Source organism: Globicephala melas, chromosome 8, assembly GCF_963455315.2.
Source record: "Globicephala melas chromosome 8, mGloMel1.2, whole genome shotgun sequence".
Classification (NCBI taxonomy): domain Eukaryota; kingdom Metazoa; phylum Chordata; class Mammalia; order Artiodactyla; family Delphinidae; genus Globicephala; species Globicephala melas.
The window spans coordinates 37,248,708-37,261,336 of record NC_083321.1 but is presented as its reverse complement, the minus strand read 5'-3'; the positions used below and the strand labels follow the sequence as shown (position 1 = coordinate 37,261,336).

At 42.6% G+C, this 12,629-nt stretch overlaps 1 protein-coding gene across 4 annotated transcripts in view; it reads right to left on the bottom strand.

Moving 5' to 3' along the window:
- UEVLD (UEV and lactate/malate dehyrogenase domains) overlaps positions 1-1,893 on the bottom strand; it is a 46,692-nt gene extending 44,799 nt beyond the window's left edge. For 3 of the 4 annotated variants that reach the window (XM_030864914.2, XM_060303439.2, XM_060303440.2), the window contains exon 1: positions 1,783-1,892. In XM_030864914.2, coding sequence (XP_030720774.1) covers positions 1,783-1,824 — 42 coding nt within the window. In that variant the 5' untranslated portion in view covers positions 1,825-1,892. Of the gene's footprint in view, positions 1-1,782 lie in introns of all 4 variants that reach the window. The other variant, XM_060303438.1, reaches the window with a different exon arrangement.
- Positions 1,894-12,629: the final 10,736 nt, after the last annotated feature.

Sequence of the window (12,629 nt, the reverse complement as noted above, 5' to 3'; positions counted from 1 at the left end):
GGAATTGCATTGGCTCTATAGATCAATCTGGAGAGAGCTGACATCTTCACATCCATGAAGCTGGAATATTTATCTAGGTTGGAATACTTATTAGGTTTCATTTGTTTTCAATAAGATTTTTCATGTTCTCCTTACAGTTGCTTGATTTTAATGTATTGTTCACTTCACAAATGTTTCAGCAGTAAAATTATTTCCAAGTATTAAGTTATTATATTATTTGCCTACCTTGAGGGTTAAGGACCTTTGGAAATACCTGCTGGACTAACGTGTTTCTAAATGGTCTCCTTAATTTACACATCCAACAGACATTTATTAAGCACCTAAGTGCCAGACTCCATGCTATGCACTGATGATAAAAAACAAAAACAAAAACCTTCCTCAACTATACTGGTCCCACCCTTGAGAAAATTATTGTCTCTCTTTTGTCTTTTTCCTGCATTCCAGTTCCACCAAAATTATGAAGTTCTTTTTCTATTCTCAGCTTTAGCAATTCTTCCCCCTGGACAATACACCATGCTTCCGTCACTGAAAAACTTGATAGAGTGGTTCTTTTAATTTCATGTTCTCTGAAGAGGACACAGGAAGGGTGTAATCCTAAGGACGATGATACTTCTCTTCCTACAAGACCTACACACCTGTCACAGTAGATAAAATCATTCAAATCAAGTATATAAACAATTTCAATCATAAGGCTTCAAAACCTCGAAGGGGTGTACAAACTGCCCCAACAAAGAAAGACACAGGCAAACCCAACTAAAGAGAGAGCAGTTTATCTTGAAAGGAAAATGTAATCAAAAGAACCAGAAAAGTATGTGCATGTATATGATTCATATTTAACTGCTGCCATTACATTTTGCTACTGTTTTATTCTGAATGTATCATGTCTCATGCTTCAGTAAAATTTTAAACAAAACAAAAAAACGGCATAAACGTACCGTTTCCGCATAGGGAAGTTTTCAGAAGCATTATGAATCATATAACTAAGAAACTGGTGGAAAAGGTGGTTGCCTCAGACTGTACACTGGTGGGGAATTAGAGAGCCTGAACTAAGAGCCTGGTGTAACATAGAAACTGGCGTTAGTCATGCCCGAGAAACGCAGGTCAGACTTCCGGGTCAGCCCTCCACCTCAACCTTTCAACATTACGAGGATCTCTTCCGGGCCTTCCAACCCTGTCTTCATTCTTAAGTCTACACAGGTCTTTCATTCACTGCACACTCAGCACTCCGTCGTGTCAGGTTAGGTGATGGGAATTCTACAGCACTCTCTGCCATCAGAGTTCACCGCCCGAGTAAGGTTTGTATGTAAATAATTACTCCACGATGTGATAATCGATATTTCTGAAAGCAAGTAAAGGAGGTAGTGATTCTGTTTCTAGGGAGTGACATCTGAGTTGAGTCCTACAAAGGATTAGCCACGCGAATCATTAAAAAAAAGGGGGTGGGGTGAGGGCAGGCCATTTCTGCAGAGAGAAAGGCATGGTTAAAGGGACTGGCGAGGGCTGGAAGCTGAGACCAAGAGAAGCTGGTGGCGTGAGAAGGTCTCACAGCGGGTGGAGGTTGGGGGATCTCGGATTTGCAGGCGAAGCCAGAGCCCCGGCCTCGGGAAGGAGAGGTCCGCGCCCTCCCTGCGGCCACTCCCCGCAGTCGGCTTCAGGCCAGCCCACCCCCCGCTCCAAGCCCCTTGACAAACCGGGGAAACGCCCCAAGGAGGTGGCCCGGCCAGGGGTGGAAACGCCCCCAAGCCCCGGCGCCCCAGACCCTGCCCGGCGGGCTGGCCGCACCTTGCCAAGCAGTCGCGTCACACCCTCACTGTTGAACTCCATCTCCAGCCAGGACCGTGAGTCGGGTTCTGAGATCCCAGCCCGGGAATCTCCTTCCGCACTGTCCTGGACGGGGGCTGCCGAGGATCAAACTTCCCGAGCGGTTCAAGGCCCCGCCCCTTCCCAGACTCGAAAGTCCACCGGTGTCCAACGCCCTAGGCTCAGCGAGGCTCCGCCCCGAGTCGCACCACCGCTCCTCCGCGAACCCCGAGCGCGTTCAGAAACGCGTGAGCGCCAAGGAAACCACGACCCAGCTTGCTGGAGGGAAACTTGGGGACATCGGTGAAGACAGGAATAGGAAGGACCCGAGGAGAAGCAGTAAAGGAGGTAGAAGATATTGGCGCTGTTCTGGGAGAGAGTTTCGAGAAGGATATGATAAATTCAGTAGAGTATCGAGAAAGATCAAGAAAGACCCCAAATTGTGGTTGGATTTAGGAAGGAAGAGGTAATGGAGCTTCAAAAGAGAAATTTCGGGGGGGCTGGATAGGAAAACGGACGCAGGAGGAGAATTGTCAGAACTGGGAAATAAGACAGCCGAGTGAGGGTGGTGTGCCTTTGGCGGGGCGGGGCAGAGCATAACAGCGTTGGTGGCCGAGAGAGGAAAAAGTCAGGCAACAGAGTTTGAAGACAAAAAAGGTAGATTGGTGGTTAATGTCATCTGGAGAAGTAAGACGAAGAGATGCAATTTGCGGGCCTTGTTTGGTTTCCTTGAATGAGTTACTTACCTGCTTTGCATCCCTGGTTTGAGCCAGTGGGCCTAAAAAGTCCTGGGAGCTGGCTATTGTAACTGTCAAGAGGTTGGGTGGGCAGGAAGGTGATTGTATTTATAGGAAGAGCCAAAGGTAGGAATGCTGTGATTCTATTGGGAGAAGAAAGGGAAAGACTGGAAGGAGCACTTATTTATTCAACAAACTTTTGTTGAGCATTGGCTACTTGCTAGATATTGTCGGGGAGGAAGAAATTTTCCTCTATTCTTCTAGCTTCCTCTGGCTGTCTAAGAAGTAAACTGACACCAGACAGAATAATAGGAGAAAATCAAACAAAAGTTAATAGCATGTATACCTGGGAGAGACCCAGGAGAACTGAGTGACTCGCCTTAATGGCCGAAGCCCTCACCTTAAATACCATCTTCAGCTATGGCAAAAGAGGATGTTGGGGGTTGTGGTTTGAGACTTCAAAGGGGAGAAAGGCAGTTCACATGGAGAAAGTAAATACTTGGTAAACAAATGTTTGCTGGCCCTTGCAGAGACTAGGTGACTCTGATTTCTAGGCTCTGCCGAGTTCCCGCCACCACACCTATCCCATATTCTTTGCAGATATCTCTGGTGACACCTTAATTAGGGGAACGGGCCTTCTCTCTAAATCCTTTTAGGCAGTTGGGGGAAGTCTTTGGGGCCTTAAAAATGGACATCCTAAGTTAACCCTCCTGCCAAAGAGACACGTTTTAGGGTGACAAATTTTGCTCCCCTGCAATATTTTTCTAGGTCTGAGGATACTGCAGTAAACAAAATAGACAAAAGTATCAGCAGTCCTAAGGCTGTCATTCTTTTATTAGTAGGAGGAGAGCAAAACAATAAAAATAGTAAGTAAATTAGACCATATGTAAGAACTGATTAAGTGTTGTGGGGAATAATTTTTAAAAGGCAGGTTAAGGAAGTGAGGGTAGGTCTCCTTGAGAGGTGAGAAAGTAAGCATTCCATATTAGAGGGCAACCAGAGCACTAAGACAGACGTGTGCTTGGGGAGAGTCAAAACCGCGGGGAGGCCAGTGTGGCTGGAGTCCAAAGAAGAGGTGAGGAAGCAGAAGTAGGCTACGTCAGAGAAATAAGGGGGAGCCACAGATGGTTTAGGACAGTGATTCTTCCTGTGTGGTCCCCGGACCTGCAGCCTCAGCATCACCTGGAACTTGTTAGAAATACGGATTCTAAGGCCTCACCCCAGACTTAACAGAATCAGAAACTCTGGGGATCAGGTCAAGCAATCTGTTTTAACAAGCCTGGGTGATTCTAACCACTATAAGAACTTTGCGGACAACTGGTACTCTGGCTTGTCAATGCCCTCCCACCAGAGACCATCAGGAACACACCCATACTTAAACAAGTTGGGTTGATTACCCCTTCCGGTGAGGGAGCAGATACTGTGGAGAACCACTGGGACAGCTGAGTAAGAGTGTGGAAAGAACCTATTATAGGATTTGGGCTCTGCGTGATTTGGGAGAGGGCTTAAGGAATCAAAGCTTTACTTTGCATTGGGTGCTGTCAGAAGGCAGGGACAATTCTATGATTGGGTATCTCAATATATATTATCTCTCAGATGGGTAAACTAGAGCAAGTTTAAGGCTGTGATTGGTAGAGAACCAGTAGTCTCATTAGCAGAGAGAAGAGGATGTTTGGGTATTTCCTGGGTTGCACAGTGACCTTGTTTTTGTCTCTGCTTAGAAGAAATTATGACGAGGCCTTGTTTGGTCTCATTTTATCATGGTCTGAGTGACCCTGTCTGATGTCAGTGTTCTGAGATGGTTTATATCCAACAGGAGACAACAGGAGCCTGGCTGTGAGGGCCAGGTCAGCTTGTAGCAACACTGAGACCTAGCTAGGTCAGTCCGGTTCCCAGATGCAAGGGGCTGCTTTTTTCTTTCTTAGGCTTTTGCTCTGAGAGAGAGGAAGCCACTGGAGGGTTTTGAACAGAGGAGTGACACGATCTGACTGAGTTGAAAAAGAATAAGTCTGACAGATGAGTTGTGAAGAGACTTGGGGTGGGGGGTGGGGAGTGGAGAGTGGAAGCCGGGAGACAAGGTAGGAGGTGAGACGGTTGAAGGATAAGAGGCTTGTTAAGAGCACCTCAGCCAGATCTAACACACCTCAGAAACTTCGAAACTTCCAGAGATTCTAAGATTTAACAGATCCTATCAGAAATCCATTAATCAAGGAAAAGCTATCAAGTTAGAAGTAAGGCCTGAACAAGGTTCTTCCATCTTTTATGAAAGAACCTTTTATGGAAGAGGCCTTCCATCCAAACCACCAATTCTCTTCTGGTTTAATAACTATGGATGAATTATAGGCACTAGGAACACTCTACGCCTGTTGTGTGTGTGTGTGTGTGTGTGTGTGTGTGTGTGTGTGTGCGCGCGCGCGCGCACGTGCACACACATGCCTGTGTGTAGCTATCAGTTCCCATGTGGAAGGTACATTGCTAAGAGTTTTATGCGCTTCATTGCAGTTAATCTTCACAAAACCCTAGATGGAATTATTATCAATTATTATCTCACTTTTACTGTTGAGCAAACTGAGGTTTAGTGAAGTATTTCCTATTTCCTTGTTTCTGATATCCTGTTGAATAAGAGATGTATTACTGACAATGTTCTGGGGAGAAAAGGTTACAAAATTAAATATACATACCAGTTTTAACCCCACTTTTGGGAATTTGTCTTAGAGAAATAAAAGTACCCAGGATGTATGCATTATACAAAGATGTTAATTATATTAAAAGAGAAAAAAAGTCCTCAGGCTAAGAAATGGGAAAAGTGTATATTCTGCTCCTTTGTTTATAGTTTGAGAAAAAACACAAGAATGGTTTTTCTTGGTCCTCTGCTTCTGATCTCTGTTTACACTCTTTGCTTTCATAGTTATGTGTCCTATCAGACACATTGTTTAGGGATAAAACCTCGGTATTCTGAATATCAGACAAATGTATCCTTATCATTTACTTCTTTAAAAAAAGTTTTAATTGTAAAATACACATAATGTACAATTTACCATCTTAACCATTTTTAAGTATACAGTTCAGTGGTATTAATTACATTCGTAATGTTTTACAGCCATCACTACCATCTGTCCCATAATTCTTTTCATCTTGTAAAACAAACTCTGTACCCTTTAAACAATAACTTCCCATTCTTCCCTCCCTCCAGCCCCTGGCAAGCACCATTCTGCTTTCTGCCTTTGTGATTTTGACTACTCTAAGTATGTCACCAGTGGAGTAGAGAGTCCAGAAACAGACCCTCATATATATGGTCAATTATTTTTGACAAAAGTGCCAAGACCATTCAGTGGGAAAAGGACAGTCTTCTCAGCAAATGGTGTTGGGAAAACTGAATATCCATATGCAAAAATGAAGTTAGATCCTTATCTAATACCATATACAAATACTAACTCAAAATGGATCAAAGACCTAAATGTAAGCCCTAAAACAATAAAACTCTTAGAAAAAAATATAGGACAAAAGCGTTATGACATTGGATTTGGCAGTGATTTCTTGGATATGACACAAAAGACATAGGCAACAAAAGAAAAAAATAGACAGATTGGACCTCATGAAAATTTAGAACTTTTGTTCATCAGAAGACAGTATTGGGAATTCCCTGGCGGTCCAGTGGTTGGGACTCAGTGCTTTCACTGCCATGGCCCAGGTTCAATCCCTGATCGGCAAACTAAGGTCCCACAGGCTATGTGCAGCACGGCCAAAAAAAAAAAAAAAAAACCAAAAACACAAGACAGTATCATTTACTCTTTAGATGTGTGGAGCTTATATTGTTATTCATTGACTGACAGCATATGCTGCATCTCAGGCCATCCTTCCACAAATGTCCTTTGACCTTGTGAAATGAAACTGCAATCTTTCTTTTCTTAAACTAGTTCTTTTTTCTCAAGATTTTATATCGCCTCTCAATTTTCATGCTCTGTCTGAACTGGCGTGCTTTTTTTTGGTCATTTTGCTGCTTCTCTGGTTAAGTAAAAAATTGGCAACGTGCAAGAGAAATGTGTCCAAGAAATTTTGTTTATGACAATCACAGCATTGTTTATGGTGATAAAAAGTTGGGAAAAAAATCTAAATGCACATTGTGCCGGTTACTAATTTATTGCCTTTCAGTTCCAAATACACCATTTATTGCTATTGTGGAGGTGGACCTTTTAAGGATTTCTCTCTTGCTAGTGGGCACAATATTAAGTTTTGTCAATAGAGGGCCTGGGGGTGATACTGCAAGGAGGAAGAGACTTCCTCCTTCCAGTGTGCTTTTGTTCTTGGTCCTACTGTGTGGCTGCCAGTGGCATGAGTCGGGATATCCAGTAGTGCTCACCTCTGTCGAGTTTCAGTGGCCCCTGTGTAGGGTGCTTTCCATTGAGTTTCAGTGGTGCTCCTGCTACTCAAATGAGTTCTACCACCCCCAACAAGGTGGCTTCCCAGTACATTCTACTGGTGTATCCCCAGAGGGTAGATTCTCAGCAATGATCAGTAAGCTTGACAGACACCCCCCATGGAGACTTCCCAGCAAATTCCACCAGCATCTCAGAGGGTGGTGCCCTACGTTCCAGGCTCGGCCTACAGCAGCTCATTGGATATCCCTACCATGACCACCACTTGTCCAAGTTTTGGATCTCAACCCTGGAAGGGCAGAGACTCTTTCAAGTTTATTCCTTCCTTGGATGCTTTGCCTCAGTTCTAGTGGTGGTGGCTGCTCCCTATATATGCTATTCCTGTGACATGTAGAGCTTTCTACCTCTTCCATTAATCTCCTGTTCCTAGTTAATAATTCTTTTTATCGAACATTCTCTGTTCAAATTACTGTGTAGTTTCTATCTCCTGACTAGATCTTGACTGATATACCCATTATTAGGAGAAAGATGAGGGAATTCCCTGACGGTGCAGTGGTTAGGACTCGGCGCCTTCACTGCTGGGGCCTGGGTTCAATCCCTGGTCGGGGAACTAAGATCCCACAAGCCATGTGGCTCGGCCAAAAAAAAGAGAGAGAGAGAAAGAAGAAATACACGTGGAATATTATACAGGAATTAAAAAAAAATAAGTTAGACTTCTGCTTCTGTCTGTGAAGAATCAACTGCTACAGGAGTTGTCTTCTCTCCATAAACAAATAGAAAATTGCATAAAATATATGAAATAATTATTTTCAGATCTTGCACAAGGGCCAGCACCAGACTGTGAACTTTGAAAGAAAGGAAACAAAAGAGATGAGCTTTAAAAGCCCCTGCCTACTGCCCAGAGGCAGTTTTCAGACTGCAGCACAGAGAGGGGTTACCCAAACGAAGCTGAATTGAAAAGAAAGATAGTGGCGTACCAAGGAGGCCAAAGTGCCAGGAATTTACAGGATGTAGTACTGAAAAGAGGCAATTCCACAGAGAAAAAACTCTGGACATCTCCACAGGGACCCTTGTGAGTCTTTAGCTGAGTTCTGTCTGTGCACACATGGGGTAAAATTCCATGAGGCCCGGAAAAGAACCACCCAGAAACAGTAGGCCAAACATTTCTTGGAGCTCCCAGAAGGGCTGGGAGTTGTGGGAAATTCCACCGATCAGAAAGACCTAATACCATTGGCATCAGAGAGAGCGCTTAAAAGGGTCATAACTCAGTAGTGGGGATGATTATCTCTAGAGTAAAGGCTGCTCCTGGCCCACCAACAAAGCTTAAAACTTGCCTCAGAACACTCAAACTGATTGCAGGTAACTTAATTGCATCCCAGAAGAAAACCCAACACTATCAAAAAGAATACAACAGGGCTTCCCTGGTGGTGCAGTGGTTAAGAATCCACCTGCCAATGCAGGGGACATGGGTTTGAGCCTTGGTCCTGGAAGATCCCACATGCCGCAGAGCAGCTAAGCCTGTGTGCCACAACTACTGAGCCTGCACTCTGGAGCCTGCGAGCCACAGCGACTGAGCCCACGTGCCACAACTATTGAAGCCCGTGTGCCTAGAGCCCGTGCTCTGCAACAAGAGGAGCCACCACAATGAGAATCCCATGCACTGCTACAAAGAGTTGTCCCCACTTGCCACAACTAGAGAAAGCCTGTGTGCAGCAACGAAGACCCAACGCTGCCATAAATTAATTAATTAATTAATTTAAAAAAAAAGAATACAACAAAATCCAGCCCTCAACACTGTAAAATTCACCATGTTAAACATCCAACCAAAAGTTACCAGGCGTTCAAAGAAACAGGAAAATATCACCCACAACAAAGAGAAAAATCAACCATTGAAACAGGCCCAGAAATGATAGAGATGATAGATTTGCAGACAGCTTCCTTAAAATGCTTATTATCAATCTCATAAATATACTCAAGGATGTAAAGGAAAACATGAACACCATGTGGAGAAAAATGAAAGGTAGAATTAAAAAAAAAAGAAGTTGAACTTCTAGAGATGAAAAATACAAAATCAAATTAAAAATACACTGTATGGGATTAACAGAAGTTTCGAAGATTAGGGGGAAAGATGAGTGAACTTGAAAAAGACAGCAATGGAAACTATCCAAAATGAAACACAAAGAGAAGAAAAATGAACAAGAGTACCAGCAAGCTGTGGGACAGAATCACACTGGTTATTGGTCTAATACACAAGTAGTGGAGGTCACAGAAGGGGAAAAGCGGGGACAGAAAAAGTGTTTGAAGGAACAGTAGCCAAATATTTTTCTAATTTGTTGAAAACCATAAGCCCACAGATTCAAGAAGTTCACCAAACCCCTGGTAGAAGAAACATGCAGAAAGTTACACAAAGCAACCTGAAAATAAAATTGCTGAAAATTAGTGAGAGAGAAATTTTTAAAGAGGCAGTTTTCTTTCTTATTTTTCTTAACATCTTTATTGGAGTATAATTATTTTACAATGTTGTGTTAGTTTCTGCTGATTCACTTTTTTATACATACATCCCCATATCCCCTCCCTCTTGGGTCTCCCTCCCACCCTCTCTATCCCAACCCATAGGTGGTCACAAAGCACGAAGCTGATCTCCCCGTGCAATGCAGCTGCTTCCCACTAGCTATCTGTTTTACATTTTGTAGTGTATACATGTCAGTGCTACTCTCTCACTTCGTCCCAGCTTACGCTTCCCCCTCCCCGTGTCCTCAAGTCCATTCTCTATGTCTGTGTCTTTATTCCTGTCCTTACCCTGGGTTCATCAGAACCGTTTTTTTTTTCTTTTAGATTCCATATATATGCATTAGCATACAGTACTTGTTTTTCTCTTTCTGACTTACTTCACTCTGTATGACAGACTCTAGGTCCATCCACCTCATTACAAATAACTCAATTTCGTTTCTTTTTATGGCTGAGTAATATTCGATTGTGTATATGTGCCACATCTTCTTTATCCATTCATCTGTCGATGGACACTTAGGTTGCTTCCATGTCCTGGCTATTGTAAATAGTGCTGCAGTGAACATTGTGGTACATGACTCTTTTTGAATTATGGTTTTCTCAGGGTATATGCCCAGTAGTGGGATTGCTGGGTCATATGGTAGTTCTATTTTTAGTGTTTTAAGGAACCTCCATACTGTTCTCCATAGTGGCTGTATCAATATACATTCCCACCAACAGTGCAAGAGGGTTCCCTTTTCTCCACACCCTCTCCAGCATTTATTCTTTGTAGATTTTTGATGATGGCCATTCTGACCGGTGTGAGGTGATACCTCATTGCAGTTTTGATTTGCATTTCTCTAATGATCAGTGATGTTGAGCATCCTTTCATGTGTTTCTTGGCAGTCCGTATATCTTCTTTGGAGAAATGTCTGTTTAGGTCTTCTGCCCATTTTTGGATGGGGTTGTTTGTTTTTTTGATATTGAGCTGCATGAGCTGCTTGTAAATTTTGGAGATTAATCCTTTGTCAGTTGCTTCATTTGCAAATATTTTCTCCCATTCTGAGGGCTGTCTTTTGGTCTTGTTTATGGTTTCCTTTGCTGTGCAAAAGCTTTGAAGTTTCATTAGGTCCCATTTGTTTATTTGTGTTTTTATTTCCATTTCTCTAGGAGGTGGGTCAAAAAGGATCTTGCTGTGATTTATGTCATAGAGTGTTCTGCCTATGTTTTTCTCTAAGAGTTTTATAGTGTCTGGCCTTACATTTAGGTCTTTAATCCATTTTGAGTTTATTTTTGTGTATAGTATAGGAAGTGTTCTAATTTCATTCTTTTACATGTAGCTGTCCAGTTTTCCCAGCACCACTTATTGAAGAGGCTGTCTTTTCTCCATTGTATATTCTTGCCTCCTTTATCAAAGATAAGGTGACCATATATGTGTGGGTTTATCTCTGGGCTTTCTATCCTGTTCCACTGATCTATATTTCTGTTTTTGTTCCAGTACCATACTGTTTTGATTACTGTAGCTTTGTAGTATAATCTGAAGTCAGGGAGCCTGATTCCTCCAGCTCCGTTTTTCTTTCTCAAGATTGCTTTGGCTATTCAGGGTCTTTTGTAAACAGACACTTTTCATATGATCCAGCAATCCTCCTCCTGGGATTCACCCTAAAAAATTAAAACTTATATTCCCTTAAAAAGCTGTACACAAATATTTATAACATCTCTATTCAAAAAACAAAATCTCTATTCAAAATAGCCCCAAACTAGAAACAACCCTATTGTTCTTTGACAGGTAAATTGATAAACCGATACATCCATACAATGCAATAATATTCCATAAAAAAGAACTAACTCTTGTACAACATGAATGAATCTCAAAAGCATTAATGCTAAGTGAAAGAAGCCAGTGGAAGAAGGTTATGATTCCATTTATATGAAGTTTTAGAAAACGCAAAAGCAGATCAGTGGTTGCCAGGGGCCAAGGGATTTAGGGGGAAGGGATTGACTGCAAAGGTGCACGGGGAGCTTTTTGAGATGATCACAATTTTTTCTATCCTGATTGTGGTGGTAGTTACAAGAATGACACATTTTAAAATACATATCAACTGTACACTAAAAATGAGTGTGCTTTATCACATGTGATTTATACCTCAATAAAGCTTATTATTAGAAACAAAAAAGGAATGTGTTTAGATTTTTTATCAATTGACCCAGGAGGATGTCCGTGATGTATTGTTATAGGAGAAAAGCAAGTTACATAGTAGCACGTGTAGTGTGATCACCTTAAATAAAACAACACTGAAAAAACCCCTCTGTATCCCTCTATATGTGTAGTGATATTTGCAAGCTTGTAGAGAAGTCTTGGGCAGAAGAACACACACTAAGCTGGTAACACTGGTAACATCATGTGGCTAAGAAAGAGGGGGAGAGTATTACGTTTTTCTTTATACATCTTTGGATAGTTTCATGTTTTACAATGATTTATCATGAAAATAAAGGGAATATGAAAATAATAGGGAGATGTGTATGTAGGAGGAACTTTGGTGGAGGGAGAGGTCCACTGTACCAGTGCAGGGAGGTCAAAGGGATCAAGATAAGGTCATTAAACGTGACAAAAAGGAGATCCTTGGTAACCTCCGAGAGAGCATCTTAAGTAGTGAGGTGGGGGCAGAAGTCAGGATGTGATGCATGGAAGAAAAGCATGGACTGGAAAGAAAGGCTTTGGGTATGGACCACTTGTTTAGGAATTTTGGTCGTAAAAGGCAGTTAAGAAACAGACAGTTAAGAAGGGAGCCACAGCAACAGTTGGAGGTTTTTGTGAGTAGAGGACAAGGATACTTATGGCTTCTTGAAGGCCAAGAAAAGAGAACCAGGACTTCCCTGGTGGCTCAGTGGTTAAGAATCCGCCTGCCAGTGCAGGGGACACAGGTTCGAGTCCTGGTCCGGGAAGATCCCACATGCCGCGGAGCAACTAAGCCCATGTGCCACAGCTACTGAGCCTGCACTCTAGAGCCCGCGAGCCACAACTACTGAAGTCCGCGTGCCTAGAACCCGTGCTCCGCAACAAGCGAAGCCACTGCAATGAGAAGCTTGCGCACCGCAACAAAGAGTAGCCCCTGCTCGCCGCAACTAGAGAAAGCCCGAGCGCAGCAATGAAGACCCAATGAAGCCAAAAATATAATAATAATAAATAAATAAATTTATTTAAAAATAATAAAAAGAAAAGAAAAGA